This window comes from Aotus nancymaae, unplaced genomic scaffold (assembly GCF_030222135.1).
Source record: "Aotus nancymaae isolate 86718 unplaced genomic scaffold, 86718_ANA_hifiasm-v0.15.2.pri h1tg000008l, whole genome shotgun sequence".
Lineage (NCBI taxonomy): Eukaryota > Metazoa > Chordata > Mammalia > Primates > Aotidae > Aotus > Aotus nancymaae.
Window position 1 is genome coordinate 47,770,448 of NW_026988419.1, and position 26,374 is coordinate 47,796,821.

Consider the following 26,374-nt stretch of genomic DNA (forward strand, 5'->3'; position numbering starts at 1 on the left):
GACACAGAAGCAATTTTTTTTTTTTTTTTTTTTTTTTTTTAGACAGAGTTTCACTCTTGTTGCCCAGGCTGGCGTGCAATGATGCATTCTCAGCTCACTGCAACCTCAGCCTCTTGGGTTCAAGCAATTCTCTTGCCGCAGCCTCCCAAGTAGCTGGAATTACAGGCATGTGCCACCACATATGGCTATTTTTTTTTTTTTTTTAAGAAGAGATGGGTTTTCACCATGTTGGCCAGGCTGGTCTCGAACTCCTGACCTCAGGTCATCCACCTGCCTCAGCCTCCCAAAGTCCTGGGATTACAGGTGTGTGCTACCGCGCCCAGCTAAAAACTGAATTCTTAACAAAATATCTTTGTTTCAGCAAAAACTAGCTAAAATAACTTTATTAATTCTTAAATAAAAATGTCTTCTAGCTCCCTTCCTACTCTGAACAGGAGTTTGTCTTTATTTGCTTATAGTAGTTTTGTGAATAATAAAAGAATAGAAAACTTCCAGACTAGTACAGATGCAACCATTCTACAAAGAATTAACAAGTTCAAACTGCTGTGGGTGCATGGCACATCCAATCCAACTTATTTAAAATTAATATTCTTTTTAATGGCCAAAAACCATTACAAATGATTACAAATTATAAAAATGTCTTAAGTTATAGTTCACTAATAGAAACAAGTCAAAACAGCAGTAAGGGCATAGGAGAACAAAGTAAGCTTTTCTGTTTTCTAAGAAATAATACCTAAAATTAACCTTGCCATAGAGTTTGTCTTAATATTTTGATTCATTCATAAAATAGTAAAGTGAAAAATATATTATTAAATGAAATAGAGTACATAATATAAAGTTGAAAATGAAAAAAGTCTTGACTTTATAAATCATTGATAAAATTGTGACTGATTTTAACTGAATAAGTTATCTCTACTGAAAGCATGTTAAATAATAGGGAATATGGACCATTTGATTCTCATAGTATGATATTAAATAAAATATATTCAACACATTAAGATTTTAGTGTGAATTATATAAAACAGATATCCCATATAGAGTTAAAATATTAGGCCTTCAAAAATGTCTCAGATTTCCTTATGCCTATTTCCACTATTATTCAACTAATAATTTTTGAACATATGAATACCTACAGTCATTTTTCATATTGTACAGTATTAGTCTTATCCATGTTTCCTTATATAATTAGGTTTCCTCACATTCAACTGTATCCTAAAAGGAAACATGAATAATGATACTAAAGAAAAATAGTAAGTTATATTTGTTTTACTAGGAAATTTCCAAAAAAATATGTAAATAATATTAATGAACAACATGGAACTGCTTTACAGAATTCAAGTTCAAAGGATATTCTAAATTACATTAAAACTCTGTGTTAGTATACAAGGAATCTAAGTTGCACATAAATTAATTGATAAACATGATCTTATACCTAGTCAAATCTTCATATAAAGTTTAAACCTATTTTTATGGTTTTTATAACCATAGTTCTGTTTCTTTCTGCCTCTTATTAGGTATTCTAAAAAGCTTTGTATATATTTTCTTGCCCACAATTCTCTTTTAAAGTCTATGCAATATGGTTTCTAGGCCTACCATTCTTTTAGAACTGCTATATCAGACTCAACAGCAATGGCTTAACTCATGAATGAAGAATGCATAATTCTCATTTACTTAACACTTAGAGCTATTGGCAACTCTTAACATACTCTTTTACTTAACACTGTCTCTTGCCACCATTTTCAGGGTGCTATAATTTTCTAGTTCATATTCAAGCTCTATTGATACTTTCTGTGTCCTCTGTAGTTGTTTCCTCCTCTTCCCAAGCTTAAATGCTAGTTGCTATTTCCAGGATACACTTCTCTCTGTAGTCTATACCTTTTTTCAGAGGGTAATCTCAAATCTTGTAAGATTTTAATTAAAATGAATAGAGTGATGATTCCAAAATACATTTCTTTAGTATATATCCCTTTTGACTTTAGAGCTGTATGATAGAGTTTTCTTTTTTTGTAGAAAGCGATTTATTTAAAGAGAGAGAAACAGGAGAAGGAGAGAGAAAGAAACAGCTAATTCTCACACTGAGTGAGAGAATCCAGAAAGATGGAATCCAGGAGAGGAAAGCAGCTTCCACAAGAGTGTTAGGGAATAGAGAGAGATGGAGTTTAGGAGGAAAAGACTGGCTTCCACTAGAGAGTGTGGAAAGGGACTCCAGAGGGAAAATCCAGGAGAGAGAAAGACAGCTTCCAAGAAGGGAGTGTTCCTGGAAGGGGACCCAAACATGGAGTCTCTATAATAGATTATTTTTAAATGATCTGCATTTATATGTCTTCAGAGTAGTTGAATTCTAAATTCCCTATAAAATTGATTTCCAAGGAGTAATGTGTAACTCTTAAGATATGCTTTAGGACACCATTAAACTTACCATCACTACTGTTAATAATTTGCTTACCAAGATTCAGATACCTTTGTTCTCAGATCACTTTGTTCATGTTGCATTTGTTACTAGTATTACATAATTTAATTCAGTGTTAAGTGAAATGATGAAATGTGAATATAAACAAGTAGAGCTTATTCCTTAGCATGCTTTAGAAATTCTAAATTAAGGTAGTTGCTAAATACATTATTTTATCTGTGGTGTGAGTATAGCTATACAAGACAGGAGAAAAATAAATAATTTAAAAACACAATTTCAATTTGTTCAGAAATGTATTTAAGCCCTCAGTACATTTTAAATAAGAAATCTTACAAGTCAATAGATGATTTATTTTGAGTATGGATTATGTAGGAAAAGATGACCAATAACTTCAAAGGATTATGTAAGAAAAGATGACCAATAATGTTGAATAAATTCAAAGCAAATGCCTTGGACCTATAGCACAATATTAGTAAATTTAAAATGCAACAAGAAAATGTGGGTTAGTATATGATGCTTATACTGTGCCTGTGTGCATATGTACCTTAATGTGGGTTAGTATATGATGCTTATACTGTGCCTGTGTGCATATGTACCTTAATGTGGGTTAGTATATGATGCTTATACTGTGCCTGTGTGCATATGTACCTTAATGTGGGTTAGTATATGATGCTTATACTGTTTCTGTATGCATATGTACCTACCTTAATGTGGGTTAGTATATGATGCTTATACTGTTTCTGTGTGCATATGTACCTTAATGTGGGTTAGTATATGATGCTTATACTGTTTCTGTGTGCATATGTACCTTAATGCGCACTTTACCACTTTCAGCAAGTGATAGATACAAACATGTTTTTATTGAACTATTTATAAGACTGCCCTACTTACATACAGTCTAGGTACCTCAAATTTCTCTTTTGTCTTTTTATTTTGAGATTATAGTAGATTCACATGAAGTTGTAAGAAATAATACAACAATATCCCATGTACCGTTGGTCCAGTTTCCCCCAATGGTCACATCTTACAAAATTACTGTTATGTGAACATGTTATCTTCCCTTCCCCAACTTTTGTTCACTGTCTTCCACTCCTATCTTCTGTCCTTTTATTATTTATGAATAACCACATCAACCTAACTGTGCAGTCCAGAAACCTAAATTTCATTTGTAAATCCCCTTTTGCCCTCTTCCAAACTTCTATAACATCAACCCCTACAAGAGTTATAGATTATCTAACTTTTTGATTATCCAAATATTACTATTTCTACTTGCTAGCTGCAACTTGCAAATTCCTTTACTTTTATGGTTCTTCAACAACCACCAATGAACACACACACATACTAATCCACTCTTATATAATCCTACTGATATTTCTAATCTGATACTCTCAAGGAGGGTTATTTACCTTGCTATTTAAAAACTATTAATGACTATCGTTTTACACATAAATTCCTTAATGAGCTCTTTGACTTTTGCCTTCTTTTTCTCTTGCTCCATTTATCAAAATTTCTCCTCGTAATCTTAATGTGTCAGTTGCTGTCTCAACATATTATGTTTATTACATTTATTATATTACTCAGCCCATTTTATGAAAATTGCCTATTTGTTTTTCAAAGTTCCCCTTTAAACTCTAAGCTCCTTGTTGATAGATTTTAGTTCTTTTCACTGTTTACTCTCCAGAGTCTAGGAGAGTGACTGGAACATATTAGACATAAATGATCATAAGAGACAAGTTTGCCTATAAAGGCATTTGATTGAATAGGTACCTCAAATATGACAATAGCATGGTTATAGCCAGCATGGTTATACATGGTTATATTATTAGGCATAGTTTATCTCGTTCTCCTGAGCACTGATCAAACCTGAGGACAAGTGACCTTGGCTAAAGAATTATTTATTCGATAATTTACTAGAATAGTTATCATGTCATTTTTCTGGTATAACTATGTTTGCCTCCTTTATACTGGAAGACTGAGGGAAACATGAGATTTATTGATGACATAGAAAAGGAAGGTGTCTTACAGTTTTCCAGTAGTTGGGAATATTTTTCCCATCTTATACTACAATGTACCTGAGATATAGTCCACTCCGTTTCTTGACTGTGACTGTGGAAAGACAGAGAGTAGTGTTTCATTAAGGAGAAAATGTCCAGGAATTCCATGCACAACCATCAGGCATCCCTTGGGAGGTGTGCATGTATGTGTTGTGTGTATTTGTGTTCTATAAAGTAGAAGACTATTAGAGAGGTGAAACTCATCTCAGACTTCCTGCAGACATGGAATACAATGCCTCTAGATCTGTGAAAGTTCACTTTTGTGAAAATAGGAGTGATAATGACCAGTAGACGGTAGACTGCTAGGTTCCTCCCTGTGTGCTAGTCCTAACTGAATAATCTTGACTTCAGAACATTCGTCATTTGCTGAAGCAGGAGTAAAAGTTCATATCTCTTAAAATAGGATGAAGATTTGAAGATATTTTGAAAGGATGCAGCACACCTGAGGGCAAATGAGCCAGGTTAGGAACTAAAATATTACCTCCTTGTGAGTGAGGAGTTTTTTTTTTCATTTTGTTTAACCAGGGAAAATCATACTCAGTGCCTGATTTAACATTTATACTCCCACTTTGTAATTCTTTCTTCTACCTCAAAATGTCCTAAGCCATTAATTAAGAAAGCCATATACTTGTTTCTTTCCAAAGGCATTATGGGACAGTGTGACATAGGAACAGTGTGGCCTGCTTTACTCAACCTCTTGACTTTGACTGTAAAGGGAGAGTAGCCTTGTGAAGGGGAGAACGTTCAGAAGTTGCAGGCAGTTGCTACCGTATAGTACAATGAGCACTGGTTCCTGGGAAGGAAGGGAGAAAGCATTCAATACTGCAAAGTAGCTTCCATTTAGCAAATTTTGAGATAATTTTTTTAAGCCACTTTCTCTCACTAAGTTCAGATCTCACATGTAACTTAATTTTAGATTTGTTTGCTGAAATGCTATAATGACTTATTTTTTATAGAGAGAGATTTGTTTTTTGTATTCTATCCAAAACTCTGTATCTGTAGCCAATTTTTAAACTTCATTGTTAATAAAGTCTCATTCTAATAAAAATGGATAAACCAGTTCTTAACATAGATGAAACCTCTAACAATTTGACATTATAACCACAATGAGCTTTAATAGCTACCTCTACCAGTATCTACATTTAATTACACATAAATGCATTGCTGTAGAGTCTTTTCTATGCTAACATGTTTAGGCAAAGATTATCTATATGGAATAATAATGTTATATTTGTTTAGCAATTTTAAAAGATAGTGTCAAGACAGTGTTATATATTAGCACAGAGGATTGGCAAGCACATAATTAATCCTTAGATACTATAAAATGCAATTAAGGTTGCTAATGTGTAAAATGTATTTAAAATATTACATTATGTTTTACACTACCTAAGAAATTGTATGGGCTCACAAAGGTCATGGTCTTAAAAGTTGCGTTGCAGGGCCGGGCGCGGTGGCTCACGCCTGTAATCCCAGCACTTTGGGAGGCCGAGGCAGGTGGATCACGAGGTCAAGAGATTGAGACCATCCTGGTCAACATGGTGAAATCCCGTCTCTACTAAGAATACAAAAAATTAGTTGGGCATGGTGGTGCGTGCCTGTAATCCCAGCTACTCAGGAGGCTGAGGCAGGAGAATTGCCTGAACCCAGGAGGCTGAGGTTGCAGTGAGCCGAGATCACGCCATTGCACTCCAGCCTGGGTAACAAGAGCGAAACTCCGTCTCAAAAAAAAAAAAAAAAATGTTGCATTGCAGGATAGAAAATAAAAGATTTCACATCTCAGCACATATTAATATTTCTATCGTTTTGTTTCAGTACAACTATTCTGGGAATGGAAAGACATTTAATAGAAACTATAATCTGTTTGAAGCTTATCATTTTAATGTGAAGATTGATTCTCTGCCAACTGACATAAGTTGAAGTAACAGTCACTAGCAAAATCATTAGATTAAAAAGCAAGTTGAATGTGGTAAGCAGATTAACCGAAACTCAAAGCATTAATTTGAAACATAGTTGTCTTCAGAGATGCATAGAAAACATGAGTTTCAACATTAAGGCACCTTAAATGTTGAATTTTTAAAAACTCAAATCTCCTTGAGTTTAATATGTTACAATTTTCTCAGTCAAGAAATATAAGGGGAATCATTCAACAGGAGGATAATATGCAATAAAAGTCAATAAGCATTTAGAACAAACATAATTTACTCAGATACAGGAGTTGATTTCAACAAGTTCAACTAGAAGAATCAAGGCACAGTGTCTAGGTTGCAAGTTTAAGCACTAGCAAGATGTTGTATTTATTAGAAAAAACAACAGGAACAAACCCCAGACAGCAGTTAAATACTGCAGAACACAATAGAGTGCTAACAGAAGCTAGGAAGGAACACAGAGTCTAGTCTTATTCTCAAGGGGAATGGGAACTAAGTAGAGTAATCAGGGAGCTTAGCCTATGAGAGGGTTCTCCAGTTAGAGGTCAAGTAATTGCACTAAGCTACTGGAGCAAAAGGAAAATAATTACACGATTACTCAAGTTTTGCTTCTAGTTAATTGAATCTTAGTTCTTGTAAGGTCCAATAAAAATTCAGGTCTGGGTAGAGTTGTTGGCTATGGAATTAGAGATAGTAGAACTATTTGGGAAAGCCTAAAGGTTTAAGGTGAGGCCTGTCATAAAAACTCCTTTACCTAATACACAGGCCCTTTGCAAAGAATGTATGTTTTATGCCTATGCCATCAATAAACATATTGAAAAAAGAAATAAAATTAATACTAAATGAAATAATTAAAATAGTCTTAATCAATACAAACTAGTTATGGAAGGTAACAACACTAAACAAATATGCTTCATTCAATTGAAATGTAATAAGATCTATTTTTAAAAAATCTAAAGTACATAATAAAATATTCTAAATACTGTGAAGAAAATAAGATAATAAAGGTATAGAAAAGCAGCAGTTAAAACCAGAATTCTTTTTTTTTTAAACAGAGTCTCACTCTGTTACCCAGGCTGGAGTGCATTGGTGCTTTTTTGGTTCATTGCAACCTCTGCCTCCCAGGTTCAGGCGATTCTTCTACCTCAGCCTCCTGAGTAACTGGGATTACGGGCATCTGCCACCATTCCTGGCTAATTTTTGTATTTTTTAGCAGAGAGGGAGGTTTTATCATGTTGGCCAGGCTGGTCTCGAACTCCTGACCTCAAGTGATCCACTCACGCCGGCTTCCCAAAGTGCTGGGATTATAAGCATGAGCCACCACACATGTCCTAAAACCAGAATTTTTAAAAATAAAAATATTAATACTAGTTAAATATGTAAACACATGTATTCCAAATAATGATTAGCACAAAAAGATACAATCAATAAAAATAATGAGGTTATTACAAAACAACATGTTGGTCCAAGTGTTGTGGGTTATTGTTAAGCTGATAAAAACAACAGTCTAGGAGATTAAAAAAGAAAACAAAATGTGATTATTTAAAAGTAACAGTTTAGGATATTAAATAAGAAGAAAGCTGATTACACTTTTAGTTTTCTACCAGGAACTTCCAGGCTCAAGTAGATCCAGAGCTCACATTTTCGAAAGTTGAAAACTCAGGGCAGGTGCTAGTCTACAAAATGCTTGTATCCATAAGTAAAAGTATCTTTCTGTAGGCATTTGGCTTGGAGATCAATAATGTCTTTGTGTAAAAGACCAAAAGTGATCTCTTCCTCTGAACCCATGCCTGCCATCTTGGATGGGGTGATAAGGATGTAATCCACAAGGCTGGTAGGTGGTGGCCTATATTTCAACCAAAATCAGCACTTTGGAACTAACTGCACAGCCTTTTACTGTTGCCTTTAAAGCAGGATTTTGGGCATCAACTCATGATAAAAGTACGTCTCAATCCTTCAATTTTATTTGTGAAAGAAGGTAAACAGCTTGTTGGAAAACTTCCCAGAGGCAACATTCTCCCCCAAGTACACAGAAGTGACAGTGACTTAGCTAGGCAAATAAGTAGAGAGAAAAAAAGTAGATAAAAAGATGAGGAATGAAGAACACAGGACAGTGGTGAAATGCAATGTTGAATATAAATTCAATCTATTTCAATTGATTGATTAGTTGAAATTTATTATTCTATTGATTAATAATGAAATCTCAAACTTTGGATGGCCAAATACAACTTTGCATGTCTGCTTTCCTTACTAGACTCCAACATCTGAATAGCAAGTGTGTTCTATTCACATCTGTGGCCCTTAAAATTAGTTTAATGTCTGACACATAATAATATGTTACGTTTGGTAGCAAGTATTAATAAATGATAGAAAGATGATAGACACAGGATAGATTAGATAAATAATAAACAGATAGATTATACTTAGGTAGGTAGGTAAGTTGATACACTAAGATTAAGATTAATCCAGTCAAGTTTGTGCCTTCCTCTTGGGCCAGGAGAAAGGATTAAAGTTGTGCTTTAATTTTTAGTAGTGGAGTTCTATTTCAAGTGACCTATATAGCTTCATTAGAAAACTAAGTTCTACATATTTAACTGTTTTGAAGCTTTATTTTGTTTTGAAAAATTATCTTTTTATTTAGGAGGATTTAGGACTTGTTTGAAGTAAAAATAGGTAACAATTCTGGAACCCTAGTACATTCTTTATTGATTTTAATTATATTTTTTTCAATTCATTTTATTCTTTACTTAAAAAAATCTATTAAATGTTTACTATGTGTTTCATTCTACAGAGACTCAAAGAGCTCTGTAGAAAAAAATCAGTCTAGTGATTTTGACAAACAAGGCAATATATTCAACACAGAGAATACTTTATAACAAAATGTGTGCTCGGCATGTTATGGGAAGAGAGAAGACAAGAATCCATCTCATCAGGGAAAGAGAGAACCTGGGAGAGAATTCCTAAAAGAAATTGACACCTTGAATTTTGGCTCTTTGTGGTTATCCAAGTGAAGAAATATGTAGGGAGTAAGGCATTGTGGGAGAGCAAAACATTCTCACACAAGCTCAAAGGAGATTTAGATCAGTAGATTAGAGTGATTGGCCCAGAGGAGTGCTGGAAGAAATGATCCTGAGAGACTGGAACCTACTTCAGCACAGATTTTACAAGACATGCTATGGACTTTGGTGTTTGTCTTGAGAATAATTAAGAACTCTGAATAGGTTTTAAAGTATGGAAATGTCATAGTAAGACTATATGTTAAAAATGTAGCCCTGGTGGGAGCATGTTAGAGGATGAATTGTAGAAAAGGGAGATTAGGGAAATGGAGACACTGATTTAAAACAGCAATTCAGCATATGGAAAACTACAAGCAGGAAAAGTGGAAAATACTTAAAAAAAAAAACTAAAGAAATAGAGCCAAAGTGGTTCCTTAATTGCTTTGATGTTGGCATAACCTTATGGTTTATAACTTGAATAATGATTTTATTATGATGACATCCACAAAGTTTAGAAACAGAAAAAAGAACAGATTTTGGTAGTATGTATAAAGTAAGATGATGAGTTTGAGTTTTGAGTTCAAAATACTTGGAAGATACCAGGTTCAAAATACTTGGAAGATGTCCTGTGGAGAGTTTGATATAGGCCTTCAACTTATAAAAAAAATTGGAGAAAATGTGTAATTGACACATGCATCATAGCTGAAGCTGAGGATGAGTTTCCTTCCTATTACCCAATGTGAAACCTTTGTTAATTGGCTACAGTTACTTTCTATATTTAGGTTTCATTCTATTTTCCAAATAATTCATCCATACAATAACACATGGTATGACAATGTCTGTAACTAGCAGACTAGAGGTGGTGGGTAAGGGATAGCATTGGAATCATTTAAATTTCCAAAATATATAGGATGTACAACAATTTATGCTAGCAAAGAAATGGAATTTTTTCTTCAGGATACAACTTATAGGCACACTGTCAGCCAGCATCCAAAACTGCTTTCAGAGTATGACTGGCCTCATGGCTTGACTCTTGCTGCCATTAATATGGGCTTGCCTGGTGGCCTTCTAACAGCCTCACTGCCTAATGACACCTCTCTGACTTACCTGTCTGGTTGCTCTGCTCACTAGCGATCTTCCACCCATTGGCCTGTTTCCCTTGATTCTGGGGTTAGTATTGTCGGAATAGATGAATATGTGTGTCTCCCCATCCATTCATTTTGAGTCCTTGACACCTAACAGATGCCCAGACCATGTAAGCAATATCTCAGCAAAGTATCAGAAAACTGGATGAATTGTTTATAATCAGACTGATTTTGACAGTGATTAACTAGATTCAAGTTTCTTGTCCAGGCCTGGTATCCATGAGAACCAATTATTTTATCTGTCAAGCTGAGTTTTAATTAATCTTAACTGAGAACTCTTCCCCTCAAAGTTTTTAGAAATTCCTGTCGTATATATAGCAATCAGGTATATTCTCCTACAACTAAAAAGTTAAGCATACCTAATCATATCATTTAACAAACAAGAGAGAAACGGAATTTCAAAAACATGAATGATATCATGGAGAAGAAAAGGAGACACATATACACAAATGATGTCTGCAATAACGTAAAAAGGCAAAAGATCAGGAAACAAAAGAATTATAGGATTAAAACAAGAGGTAAGAGGTGAACAACCAAGACAATAAAAGATAAAAAGAAGAGGAAAATATGCATGTTTTAAAGTCAAACACTTGGTTTGATTTTTTAACATCAAAAACAACAATTCTGCTTTGACAAATTAAAAACAAACTGGGTCAGCATTCCCCAGTAGATATCCCCATCTATTTTATCTTCAAAGATAGTTTCAAATATTTTGCCTGAGGAAAAATCATCCATTCCAATTTTAGTTCCCATTATTGAAATATATTATCTCACAGCATTTGAGATGGAATTGAATCCTTACTATTTTTATCTACTTATTAGTCAATTATTAAATGGTATACTCAGTCTTTCACAAGCATTTTTCAGGTGAACATTCAAAGAAACCAGTGATTTTTATGGCAAATATCATGAAAGTAAATGATCTAGATTTTTCTCTCTTATTTCTCTTACATAAGATATAATAAATATTGATTATTTTTATATGGGAACATACATTTAGGTCCCAAATTATTTAGGGTAATCCAGTTTCTATGCTAGCCATGTGAAATATTTCTTCAGTACAGCATCATTTAAAACTTGCTCTCCATTTAGAGTGACTCAATTGGACTCTGATACCCTGGATTTATTCCCAGGCTACTATAATGTGCTATCATTTGCACATGGTGAGGACAACCGACTTTAACAGGCATTTATGCTTTGTCTTGCAATGCTATGGACTGGGAAAGGTACAAGAAATGTTCTTGGGGAAAGCGTGCCATTTCTTAGTTCTCTATTAACTCATTATAGTTTTAAGTGCACATAAAAACACTTGAGTGAGCAATCACGCAGAAGTTGTTAAAAATAAAGCAGAGCCTGTAGTCTCAGCACTTTGGAAGGCCAAGGCAGGCTGATCACCTGAGGTTGGCAGTTCAAGACCAGCCTGACCATCATGGAAAAACCCCATCTCTACTAAAAATACAAAATTACCCAGGTGTGGTAGTTCATGCCTGTAATCTCAGTTACTAGGGAGGCTGGGGCAGAAAAATCACTGGAACCCGGAAGGTGGAGGTCATGGTGAGCTGAGATGGCACAATTGCCCTCCAGCCTGGGCAACAAGAGAGAAACTCTGTCTCAAATAAATAAATAAATAAACAAAGCAAAATAAAATAAATAAAACAGAATCTGGAAGAGTGATATAGACTTTTTAACTGTTTCTGGGTGATTTTTTTTTTGAAAATATAATACAAGCATAACTACTAGAAAGATTTGCAGATAGAAGGCCTATTTATTTACTCTCCATCCTACTTCCAGATTCTCAATTAAGAGTTAACATCCTTATACAGATCGTACTTATGCCATTCATCCCAATATATTATATAACAGACAATGATGTATTAAAGTTAAACCTATTCCTTAATTCATGCCAACATTTCCAAATATTTCCCACAATAATTAAAAATGAACCCAATAAATTTGAGAATTTAAACATTATAAGCACTTATATTGCTTATTTACCATTGCTTGTCTATTAGTCCTGTTCTAGAGTTCCTGAGGAATACTGCATACTTTGTATATTTTTGAGCTATTACCCAGCCAAATACTAAAATTACTTTAACATGAATTTCTGTGGCTTATTATCTAAAGAGGGGGCCAACTGTTCAGGAAATACAGTAAACTTTGAGTATAAGTAACATACGAAAAAACAGAAAAACAAATGGACCCTCTGTTATACTATTCTAAAAGATAGTATTATAGTTGAAATATAGGTAGAGCTCCAAGAATATTTTGGTGGGCCTTGGAGATTCAGAGATTCCTGTGTATGAGAAAAGTAATATAAACTCAACATCTACTGTTACTATACATTCCTAAAACAGTGAAAACCAACTAAAAACAAAAGTTTGATTTACTTAAATAGTTAACAAAAATTTATTGCAAGAGATATTTTTCACTGAATTTACAGTTTCAAGGAACATGGTACAAAACATAGTGCCATCAGCTCTGTCTAAACATTAAATAGTTGCAAATACACAAAGATTAAGAAAAACCCAGAGAGCATACTTTACAACATAAATTATAGTACTATAAATATATTTTATGTACATTATACGTACTCAACACATAATTTTAATATACAGCATATATTGTATTGATTTTCAAACTATTCAGTGCTTTAATAGTATTATATATCAGAAACTTAGGGATTTATTTGCGTCATTACACTTACAGTAAATGATTTCCAACCAATAAGGCCATATATCAGCCAGTTTATTTCCACCAGTTAAATAGCCAGTACCCACATTGATGAACACTTACGCATATAGCAATAGTTTTTCACAAGAGTAGTTTCTTTTCCCATTATAGTGATGACTAGAAGAGAGGCTGCAAAGGGATGACAGTAGGGTGTGGGGAAAGCAGTGAAGGAAAGAGTGAATGGGGTAAAGGTGGGAAAGCCAGATGGCTAGGATGAAGAACGGAAGCTGGAATGATGGGCATCTGAGGAGGAGCAACAAAAGTCGGCTGGTTCCCAGGACAAAGCCCGGGTCCTACTGGTCCTACTGAGAGCTGAGGTAATGAGGTTCTGGTGAGAGCTGGGATTTGGGAAAGAAACTGTTGGTGTGGCTGAAGCACTTTGAAAGTTCCTGCAGCTGCCGCTGCAGCCGCAGCTGCAGCAGCTGCAGCATGCTGCTGCAAAACAGTGTGATGTATAGTGGTTACAGAGGTAGAACATAAGGACTGCTGCAAAGGCAAAGGCTGCAGAGGTGTGCTTGGGGGTGGGAGGGCAGCTGGAGGAAAGGGAAATTTGACCTTGTTGGCCAGCATGTTTGGCTGTAGAATGTGCTGGTAGACGTCACATGGTACATTTTTGAATTTGTCATTGTTTTCTAGTGGAATCAATAATGCTTGTTCTGGTAAAGGTAATGGAGCCAGGATTTGCTCAGTTGTTACAAAGGTATGACCACTGACATGTGCTTCCTTGAATGGTAATGGTGGTTGTGTGTTAAGGATTCCTGAATTATAACGCAGCCACTCAGTTGGCGTCTCATTCATCTTTCCTTGTGGAAGGGCCTCAGCCAATTCATAATGGCAAAGATAGGATTTAGGCTGTGACTGTCTAAAGTTCCTTTCAATGTTAGGCACCTTGAAAGGAATTTGCTTTTCATTAAGATTTATATTCTCACTTCTTTCTTTGTGTTCAAGCAAAGTACTGTCGATTGCTTCTTTTGTTGGGGCACTAGCTACATAGAGAGATTTGGTGGGATCATTGGAAACATCTGACAGTTCACCAGACGTGGTCTCCATTTCTAAATGCTCAGTTTCACCATTGGTTTCAGTAAGAAGGAGATTGCTAGGGTGCAAAGGCAGTTTGTTTAGTAATTGGTCTGTTTGTTCTGAGTTCCTTTCGACTTTTGCAACTTCTTGTGGTTTCATTTCCTCTTTTTTGTCTTCGCTTATTAACCTATCTAGAGGATTTAGGGAAGAATTGTCTTTCATGGGATTATCTGTATTTTCTTTGAGTTCTAAAGTTTCAAATCCAGGGTGGAATCTGCCTCTTTTTCTCCTTCGTTTCTTTTTAGGCTTACAGGGAGCAACTGAAGTACTTGGTGGCCTCAAAAATTCTTCTAGTAAATGATTCTGTCGATTCAAACTTTCATCTGAAGAATAAGAATGTGAATGTTGTCTGCGTTTTCGATAGAATCTTTCTGATTCATTCATGACAGAATTGTAACCTCTTTTAACAGCCTGATTCTGACTCACGCATTTCATATCATCGTGAAGAACTAAGCATCTGTGATCCTGACTACAGCTTGATATTTTGGCTTTCCAACAACAGTAAGTTCTAGAGTATGTTAAATTATGTTTCCCAGAATGTATCATTGTTGGATTTGATTGTCCATTTAAAAGTATTGTGCTCTTTTTACAGTGGATTTTAGAACTGATAGTATCATAAGTGTTGTATTCAGTATTCCACGTTTTACACGTTTCTTCATTTTCACTTGAGGATATGGTTTCTGATTTGAGCCTTTTATCAAGTAACTGATGTGAGTCTAATAATTGCTCTGCAGCTAAATACTGCTTTTCTGAAATTGGTTCCAGTAGATATTTCCCAGCATTATCAGTGTAAATATTCTCTGCTTCCATTTTGCAGTGAGTTTCCGATTCTTTGGTTTTCTCTATATGATGATGCTGACATAACTTTTTTCTTTTTCTCTTTCTTCTACATTTATGGAAACAGTATTCATGAGTCTCTTTCAACCTTATTTTTTTGTATTTTTCATCTAGAGTGTGCTGTTTTATTTGACTTTTAGTAAAATTATACTTTTCTGTTTGTCTGATCTTACAGGAAATATCTTTATACCTCTGACCCATATCCTCATTTTTTCCAGAATTACAACTACTGGAGAGAGTATCATCAGCCAAAAGAGGAGTAACTTGGGTGTATTTATCTTTGCTACTTCCAGTTTCATAATCAGTGAGTCCTTCTATAGATACAGCCTTGCAATCTGAAACTGCTCCCATGCAAATGTCTTCTTGCTTCTGCTGAGAATAAAGATCTTTTAAGGGTGCCTTATTTTTATCTAGTTTATTGTTTACTTTACTAGACTTGAAGTCAAAACATAGAGGATTACAGCTATAGGAAATCGATGGTTTAGTGGTTGTATAAACCAGCATTTCTGATGGCCACTGAAGAACTATAGATCCGTGTTTGTTAAGGACAGGTACAAATGGCTCACATTGTCTTTTACAGAAATCTGTTTTCTTATGTGAGGTTATATTAACCTCTTCAGTATTTGAAGGGGTCAATATCTTGGGACCATTTTTATTTTCAACCTCAGTTGTGGATGCCTCGTTGTTCTTAACATTTTCCTCTGTGGGAGCTTGCACAGATATGCAATCATTAGACATGTCAAGAACTGTGGATTTATTTTCTAGCAACTCAGAACTGTTACCACTCAGAGGTATATCTTCATTAATAACATCTTCCAGTAGTTTTTGATCTGCTAATGGGACTGAATTTTGAAAATTATCTGCATCAGAAGATAACTGAAGTTGAAGCTTACAAAATGAAGGTAATAATGTATCTTTTTCTCTAGAGACTTCTTTTATCTCTCGAGTTTGAACAGTTTCTTTGTCTGTACACATTGCCTCTGGTGGATGAAAAGAGTTAGTTTTCTCCTCAGAACTCAAAAGCACATCTGTTGGTGAAGATAGTTGAAGATGACAAGCACTGGGGACAAATCTACTTTTTCTGTTAAATCCTTTTCCCGCTGAGACATCATCATTGTATTCAGAGAAGGCTGCAGCTGAGGACTCTAGCTTCACCGATGCTTTTTTTGGAAATGCAAAAGAAAAGCCAATTTTGTGTCTGTGAATCCCCTGGGCTTGATCCCCAACTTCGTTATTTTTTTCTGTATCATTATTTGCGCTTTCTGGATCTGCAGCAACAGTGGTAGCATCTTTAGTATTCTCTTCACTATGAATCAAAGTATATTTGAAATCTTGCTGGTTATTAACTGAATCCACAACTCTTTGGGAAATTTCATTACAGTTTTCTCTCACAGTAACAGTCGTTGATTTGAACATGGGACCACTTCCAGGAGCACTAGAAAAAGAAACAAAAGTGTATGTTAAATGGCACACTTTTGAGAAAAAAATGGAAAAACATTTACATCTTCAAAAAGTCATTAAAATTTTTTTTTAATTTTTTAAATATTTGTAACAGAATTGCCTTCATATTGTATAAGTACTTTTCCTGGTGCCACAGTATCATTTACTTATTGGTAACTATTTGAAATAACTTAGAGATAACTGTCCAAAAGTTCCTTTATAGCTCTTAAGAGCAATGTTGAGGATATTTGTATGCTCTCAACCAGTGCTTTATGACCAAAACTTCCTACCTTCATGGCCTCTTCAGTGATGTTTTGGAGTGCTGTATTCTCTAAGGTAAAATTACTTTTAATTCACAAATACTTAACATCATTGATGCTATATGGTAAATATGATGAAAGTTCTAAACAAAACCCTTAATCTCGACTTCAGAAAAGCTGAGAATTCAGTTCAACAATTCAATCTACCAAGCGTTCACCAAGAGTCTACTGTAGCCCAATTGATATGCTGCAATGCAAAGGTAATCAAGAGATAGTACTAGCTTGATGAGAGCTTGAATCTTTTGAAATTGCTAGTCTCAATATTTAAAATTATCCTCAAGTTACACATTATATCATAATGTACAATAAATACAGGATAAAAGACAATTCACTTAAAATACAATTTATTTGGAATTATATTACACTGTAAATAGTGAGTTCTGATGAAAAAATAGACTGACAAACATACAAATATAAGAAACCCATATATCTTATCCTTACCTTAACAGAACCATGTGTGAAAAAATTTCCATGCTATTCTAAAAATTCAGCATTTTAGATATTGTAAGTGGACAAGAAAATTTTAGTTTGACGTTTTCTTTAACCACTAACACAATATATTGCTCCATGATTTTATCTACTAAGTAGCAGAAAGACTTTCTGTTCCCATCTTTTAAAGCACATAATTAATTGAAAAATCATGTATGCATGGCTGTGTGCATATATAATGTAAAATACGTGCTTTATACTGAGGAAAATAATTTAGATATTACTTTTTTGTTTATATCATTAGCTTTATTTCACTTAATATAATAATTTATATTTGCAAATGCTACTTACAGAGCATTAAATTGCATAAGTAACATGATTATAGCTAAAATTTGTATCTTTTTTTATTCATTACCACACAAAGTAAACGTATCTGGTTTGTATAACTGAACAACAGTATTGTCTGTTTTTAACAGTTCCATGTAGGATTCCAAATACATATACATTTTATTTTGGTTTGTACAAATTTGGCACCCCAACAATGTTTCAATATATCAATGTATCCCCTAACATTATTTAACAAATAATAGATTTGGAATGAAATAATCTGGATATAGACAATAATAAGAGAGGCCTTATTTATTGGAGAAACAAAGACTTATTTTTTTTAACAGAAGTTTTCTTTTAATAACGTTGCCCTGGCTTGAATTGCAAAGTCTGAATTATATCACTTTTCACATCTAATAGCTGATCACTGTTAGATGCAGGTCAAAGTTTAAGAGTTGTGAAACTCTAATAGCCCAGATAGAGCTTATTCATAGTGCAAGTAATGTTGATCTGCTTCTGAAGCAAAATTCTTAAGCTTTTTTAGAAAAAGAATCTTAAACATAATTTTAAATAGAAGTTCTCCAAATTTTTATTGTAAAAGGAATCTCTAAAACTATTTTTGTAAAAAGGGTCATAAGAAACTGCCTTGCTGTCTTCCTCAAACAAATATTTGAATATCACCAAGATGGGATAGCTTTCAACTAAGATAGCTTAAATAACAACATAAAGTTTAGTTTTTTAAATTCAAAATTACAGTAATTTTGTTTTTTCATTGAAATGTGCATTAAACAGATGTTTGCATAAAATTCTAACTCAAATTATTGTTTACAGCCTACAGAAGGCCATGAAAACATATGTGCCTTATTCTGGGTACAGAAATAAATAGATTTGTGCCCTTTATTTCTTACACCCCCATACCCCTTTTATGGTCATGTTTTAAGAAAACTTAAAATTTCATTGCATACTAACCATACAGTTTCCTTTCTTAGCTCAGCCAGCTTGTGCAGGCGTTGAAGTGCCTTTTCCTGTTTTCTTTCATCTTTCCTGGATTTAGATGCTACATTTCGAGCAAATTCTCTTTGTTTCAGTTCCTTGAGCCTCTGTTAAAAAAATGGAAATGATTAATTGTATTTTGGTCGATAGCAGTTTTAAAGTTTCATTGTTATTGTTGTTGAAATTTTCCAATGCATCATCTTTGACCCTGTCAAAGGTAAACACAACATTCATGACAACCCATTTCTAACAAAAGTATTTTCTTGCATTTTGGCTTGTGAAATAACCAATGCATATTACTACATTATAGTAAAATTTGTATCTATGCCTTAGGCAAATTGGAATTGAAAACTTTAATCTCTTCTTATTGACTGTTTCCTGCTATTTCTCTGCCTAATTCATATGAAGCATTTATGTCTTATAAACCCCAAATTTCCAAAAAAAGTTCACCTTGCTTATGTATCTCAGTTATATATATACACAAGTGTTCTTATATTTGGATGTACTATACGTTAGAAAGTTATCTAGTCGTGTGTGTGTGTGTGTGTGTGTGTGTGTAAGTGAAAAGTTTATTAGGAAAGTAAAGGAATAAAAAATGGCTACTCCATAGGCAGAGCAACCCTTTTTGTGTGTTCTAAGAGTAAATGATTTATGTTACTCTATAAGGCAAATGATGTCTACTGATGTGATTTAAAACAATCCTTTCTCTCAAATAGCAGTCACGTTTCTAAAATAATTCAAGATATTGGAAGAAAATTAGTACTGTTTTTCTAGAAATTCTTGCTACATTGGGCATTATTTTTCATCTGTGTTAAAGAAATTCATTTTCTGGATTGATGGCCAGAAAAACAGCATGTCAACTTGAACATAATTGATAAATAACCATGTGTGTGGTATAATTTTAGAGACATCAAAGTTGTCTTATGCCCCAAATATTTTCACTGTGTACTTTCATGATGTGTACAGTTGAAAATAGTACCTTAAAAATAATTAAGATACTATTTTCCCTAATGGTTCATGTTGTTATGCAATTGTAGTATGTCTGAATCTTGAGTAGGACTCTAAGATAATAAGATTTATACTAGTGATATAGTGGGGCTGTTTCCCCACACAAATCTCATCTTGAATTGCTGCTTCCATAATTCCTATGAGTGGTGGAAAGGACCCACTGGAAGGTAATTGAATCATGGAGATAGATCTTTCCCATACTGTTAATGTGAACGTGAATAAGTCTCATGAGATCTGAGGGTTTTATAAAGAGGAGTTTCCCTGCACATGTTCTTTTGCCTACCTCCATGTAAGACATAACTTTTCTCCTCCTTCGCTTTCCACCATGATTGTAAGGCATCTGTGAGTCAATTAAACCTCTTTCCTTTATACATTACCCAATTTCAGGTGTGTCTTTATTAGCAGCATAAGAACTAACTAATATGGTAAATTGGAGCTGGATAGTGGCGTGCTACTGTAAAGATACCTGAAAATTTGGAAGTGCCTTTGGAATTGGGTAACTGGCAGAGTTTGGAACAATGTGGAGCACTGAGAAGACAGGAAGACATGGGAAAGTTTTTAACTTCCTAGAGACTTCTTGATGGTTTTAACCAAAATGCTGATAGTGATATGGACAATAAAATCCAGGTTGAGGTGGTCTCAGATGGAGATGAGGAACTTTTGGAGAACTGGAATAAAGATGACTTTTGTTATGCTTTAGCAAAAAGACTGATGCCCCTACCCTAGAGATTTGTGAAACTTTTCTAAAGAAATTTCTAAGCAGCAAAGCATTCAAGTGGTGATTTGGGGGCTGTTAAAAGCTTTCCATTTTGTGTATTCACAAAGTTATGGCTTGGACTTAGAACTTATGTTTAAAAGGGAAGTAGAACATTAAAGTTTGGAAAATTTGCAGGCTGATGATGCAATAGAAAAGAAAACCCCATTTTCTGAGGAGAAATTCAAGCTGGCTGTGGAAAATTGCATAAATAACAAGGGGCCAAATGTTAATCACCAAGACAATGGGAAAAATGTCTCCAGGGCATGTCAGAGGTCTTCACAGCAGCCCCTCCCATCACAGGCCCAGAGGATTAGGAGGAGAAAATGGTTTTGTGGGCCAGACCCAGAACCTTAGTGCTTTGTGCCATCTCAGGACTTAGTGCCCTGCATTCTGGCCATGGATAAAAGGGGCCAATGTACAGATCAGGCCATTGCTTTGGAGGGTGCAAGCCTGAAGCTTTGGTGGCTTACACATTCTGTTGAGCCTGTGAGTGCACAGAAGTCAAGAATTAAGGTTTTGGAACATCTGCCTGTATTTCAGAGGATGTATGGAAATACCTGGATGTCCAGGCAGAGGTTTGATGCAGAGGCAGAGCCCTCATGGAGAACCTTGGCTAGGGCAGTGCAGAAGGGAAATATGGGGTAGGAGCCCTGAAACAGAGTCCACAGTGGGGCACTGCTTAGCAGAGCTGTGAGAAGGGGTCACTGTCCTCCTCCAGACACCAGAATGGTAGATCCACTGACAGCTTGCACTGTGTGCCTGGAAAAGCCAAAGAAACTCAACACCAGCTCATGAAAGCAGCCAGCAGGAGGTATTTCCTGTGCGGTTCTAGTGATAATAAATAAGTCTCATGAGATTTGATGGTTTTGTAAAGGGAAGATCCCCTGCCCCTGCTTTCTTGCCTGCCATCATGTAAGATGTGACTTTGTTCTTCCTTCACCTTCTACCATGATTGTGAGGACTCTCCAGCCATGTGGAACTGTGAGTCAAACCTTTTTCCTTTATAAATTTCCCAGTTTCTGGTATGTCTTTATTTTCAGCATGAGAATGAACTGATACCACTAGTAATATTTTGACAAACTAATTGGATAAAGTTTTGATAAATGCCTTATACATGTGCCCTTATATGTTCCAGGAGCTTAGAACAATACCTGGTATATAAAATGTCTGCTTCATAGATATTTTTAAATTATTGTGTGACTTATTTAGATCCTCCAAATTAGAATATTTTCCATCTATTTTAAAAAGTTAGTAACTATGAATAATGTTAAATAATTTTGGATTGTAAATCTTAATTTCTCCTACACAGCATAAAGTAGCTTGAGTGATATATAACATTGACATAGTTTAAGCTTCAAATGATGTCTAATATTTTAATTGATATGATTTATAGAAAGTATTTTTGTATGTGTATATGTATATATATCTCATCTATATCTATGTCATTATTTTAGAATAATTTGTAAATTATACAAAGATATTTCAAGAGTGCTTATTTGCACTGACATATTAGTGTAGAAGGCAATTTTTCAGAGTACAATTTAGATGAAAAATAGATCATGTCATAAATGTCTCAATTGTACAATTACTTCAGAGAAAGCAAAACTTTGAAATCTTTTCCTTGATATCACTATTAAAAGTGGATACAATTAAGTTGGGCATGGTGGCTCACACCTATAATTCCAGCACTTTGAGAGGCCAAAGTGGGTGGATCACGAGGTCAAGAGATAGAGACCATCCTGATAAACATGGTGAAACCCCGTCCCTACTAAAAATACAAAAATTAGCTGGGCATGGTGGCGCATGCCTGTAGTCCCAGCTACTCGGGAGGCTGAGGAGGGAGAATTGCCTGAACCCAGGAGGCGGAGGTTGCAGTGAGCCGAGATCGTGCCATTGCACTCCAGCCTGGGTAAAGAGTGAACTCCGTCTCAAAAAAAAAAAAAGTGGATATAATTATATATATGCATTAAAGTATTAATTGATTTTAATACAACCAATGTAGAATTACAGAACAGTAGGTTAAGAATATTTTGTTATAAATTTCAGATATAGAACCATGTAACAAACCTGTGTGATCTGCACATGTACCTGAGAACTTAAAGTAAAATAAATTCTTTTTAAAAAAGTAAAAGATTCATACAATAAAAAACTATAAAACATTGATGTAAGAAATTGTGGAGGACACCAAAAGGTGAAAATATATTCCATGTTCATGGACTGGAAGAATCAATATTGTTAAAATGTCCATACTACCTGAAGTAATCTACAGATTCAATGCAATTCATATTAAAATACCATTTATATTCTTCACATAAATAAAAAAATCCTAAAATGTGTACGGAACCACAAAAGAAACAGAATAACCAAAGCTATCATAAGTCAAAAGAACAAAACTGGAGGAATCACATTACCTGGCTAAAATTATAATACAGAGCTAAAGTGACCAAAATGGCATGATACTGGCATGAAAAAGACAGACCAGTGGAATAGAATATGGAACCCAGAAATAAATTCATACATCTACAGTAAATTCATTTTTATCAAAGCTTCAAAGAGCATATATTGAAGAAAGGACAGTCTCTTCAATAAATGACACTGAGCAAACTAGATATCCATATGCAGAAGAAAGAAATTAGACTCCTATTTTTTGCCATATACCAAAATCTCACCAAATGAATTTAAAGACTTAAAACTAATACCTCAAACTATAAAACTACTAAAAGAAAAACACTGAGGAAACTCTTCAGGACATTGGAGTAGACAAAGACTTCTTGAGCAATATCTCATAGACCCAGGCAATCAAAGGAAATGGACAAATGGGATCACAACCAATTAAAAAGCTTCTGCACAGAAAAAAAAAAATTCACAAACTGAAGAGACAACTCAGAGTCCAAGAAAATATTTTCAAACTACCCATCTGACAAGGAGTTAATAACCAAGATACATAAAAAGTTCAAACAACTCTATAAGAAAAAAATCAAATAATGAGATCTAAAATTGGGAAAAATATCTAAATAGACATTTCTGAAAAGAAGATATAAGAATAACAGGTAAATGAAAAGGTGGTCAACAACTCTATAAGAAAAAATCAAATAATGAGATCTAAAATTGGGGAAAATATCTAAATAGACATTTCTGAAAAGAAGATATAAGAATAACAGGTAAATGAAAAGGTGGTCAGCATCACTGACCATTGGAGAAATGCAAATCAAAACTACAATGAGACATCATCTCCCTCTAGTTAAAATGGCTTTTATCCAAAGGGCAAACAATAAAAAATGCTAGTGAAGATGTGGAGAAAAAGGAACCATTGTACATTGTTGGTAGGAATGCATATTTGTGCAATGACTCTGGAGAACAGTTTGGAAGTTCCTTAATAACCTAAAAATAGAGCTACCATACAATCCAGCAGTCCCACTATACGCAAAAGAAAGGAAATCAGTATATTGTAGAGATACCTGCTCTCTCATGTTTATTGCAGCACTATTCACAATAGTACATATTTGGAAGCAGCCTAAGTGTCCATCAACAGATAAATGGAAAAAGAAAATGCTGTACATATACACATGGAGTATTATTCAGCCACTGAAAAGAAAGAGATCCTGTTATTTCCAATACATGGATGGAACTGGGATCATTATCTTAAGTGAAATTATCTTTGGGAGCTAACAATGAAAACAAACTCATGGAGTCAGAGAGTAGAAGTATGGTTAATAGAGGATGGAAAGGGTAGTTGGGGGTGGGGTAAGTGGGGGATATTTAATGGTACAAACGTACAGTTAGAAGAAGTAAGTCCTGTAATTTTCACATGAAAGAGTGACTACAGAAGAAAGAAAACTTAATTGTACACTTAAAAATAACTAAAAGTGATTGAATTGTTTAAAACACAAAGGCTAAATGCTTGAGGTAAGGGATACCCTATTTACTCTCATGTAATTATTATGCATTGCATGTCTATGTCAAAATATCTTACGTAAGCCATAAATATATATGCCTACTAGGTATCCACAAAAAATAAAAATTACTATTACAAAATAAACAAAATGTAAATATGTCAATATTGTAGAGGCTGTTCAGAAGCACTAAGCTACATCCAGGTGATCATACTAATCTTGATCTTCTATGCACAAATACTTCTCTGTGTGACAGACTTCCTGAAACCAGGGTAAACCAACTCACCCAATATTTTGATAATATTCAACTGCTTTGAGAGCTGGCCAAATACTTTATAGAGTTTTAAGACTAGAATTTACAAGTTTTAATATTTTGTCTTATATTTTTCTGCAACAAGAATAAAGTTCTACCTCATATTTACATCTAGAAAAGTAATTTTGAAAGGTGAATAATAGAAACCAAGTAGAGGTAAGCTCCAAATAAGGACATTTGGTCAATGATGGACTGCTTATATAAATGTGGTCCCACCAGACTCGCCAACATGATGAAATCCCGTTTCTACTGAAAATACAAAAATTAGCTGCGCATGATGGTATGTGCCTGTAGTCCCAGGTGCTCGGGAGGCTGAGGCAGGAGAATTACTTGAACCTGGGAAACAGAGGTTCCAGTGAGCCAAGATCATGCCACTGCACTCCAACCTGGGTGACAGAGTGAGACTCCATCCCAAAAAAAAAAAAAAGGAAGGAAGGAAAGAAAGAAAGAAAGAAAAAGAAGAAAGAAAGAAAGAAACGCCACATATAGGTGAAGGGGAGGAAGGCAGCAAATCACACTGCCACGTATGCACCTATGCAACAATCTTGCAAGTTCTTCACATGTACCCCAAAACCTAAAATGCAATAAAAAAAAAAAAGAAAAAAAGAAAGAACGAAAGAAAGAAAGGGAAAACAAACAAAAAAAAGAAATGTGGTCCCAGAAAATTATAATGGAGATGAAAATATCCTCTTGCCTACAGATATTGTAGATGTCATAGCATCATAAGGAAATGCATTATCTTTTCTTTGTTAAAATATGTTTAGATACACAAATAACATTGTGTTACAATTACCCACATTATCTGCTATAGTAACATGCCGTACAGGTTTGTAGCCTAGGAGCAATAGGCTACAGCATATAGCATAGGTGTGTAGTAAGCTGCACCACCTAAGTTAGTATAAGTACACTCTATTATTTTTGCACAGTGATGAAATTGTGTAATGACAAATTTATCAGAATGGATTCCAGTTGTTAAGTAATGTATGACTGTAATATTTTTTAGAATACCAAGTGGAAATAATAGCACTTAATTTTCACACAAATATATAAGACATTATCAGTGAAACTTATGAAAATATCAATGATATTTTTAAAGCTTCCTCAACAATTTACTGAGAATCATTTGTAAGGAATTCTTAGTGACAAATATCAGACAGAAATGGCAGTTAGCAAGAATTAGAAAATTAGAAAACTATTAAAATTAATTCATGATATAAAGTGATCTAGCAATTTTATCTACAACAAATTATAACATACACTGGCATATAATTCAATATATGCTTTGGAAATATGCAAGTTGCAAATGAAAAAGTGTAGGGAACTCAATATTTTTTGGTTATGATACTGTCTCAGAGGGTCTACTCTACTTTTTAATGTATTTACTTCTCTTAGTTCTATATAGAACCAAAGTGTCATAAGGGCAATGTAGATCAAACTAATATTAATTATCAGATATATTCTCAGGAAATGCATGATTCTGGGAACTTTATGATGATTCTAGCCTCAGATTAGTGGATAAAGTTGAGAGATCAGCAAAGGTTTAATCAATGTAAGGAGGAGAGAGAGACAGAGAGAATGTAGATTCACCAACAATAAGAGAAAATATAAAAAGTAACTGTATGTTAGTTACTCCTAAGTTTGTGCTTTAACATTTAGGTTAACTATGTTGTTTCGCAACTGCCAAGCAAATTTTCATAAATATCCTTATACCTATACT

The 26,374-nt window shown here is 34.5% G+C and overlaps 1 protein-coding gene across 1 annotated transcript in view; it reads right to left on the reverse strand.

Moving 5' to 3' along the window:
• Positions 1 to 12,034: 12,034 nt before the first annotated feature.
• ZNF804A (zinc finger protein 804A) overlaps positions 12,035 to 26,374 on the reverse strand; it is a 322,435-nt gene continuing 308,095 nt past the window's right edge. Inside the window, exons 3-4 of the mRNA XM_012434924.3 lie at positions 18,663 to 18,793; positions 12,035 to 16,612 (exon numbers count right to left, since the gene is read on the reverse strand). Of these exons, the coding sequence (XP_012290347.2) occupies positions 13,378 to 16,612; positions 18,663 to 18,793 (3,366 nt within the window). The 3' untranslated portion in view covers positions 12,035 to 13,377. The remainder of the gene's footprint in view (positions 16,613 to 18,662; positions 18,794 to 26,374) is intronic.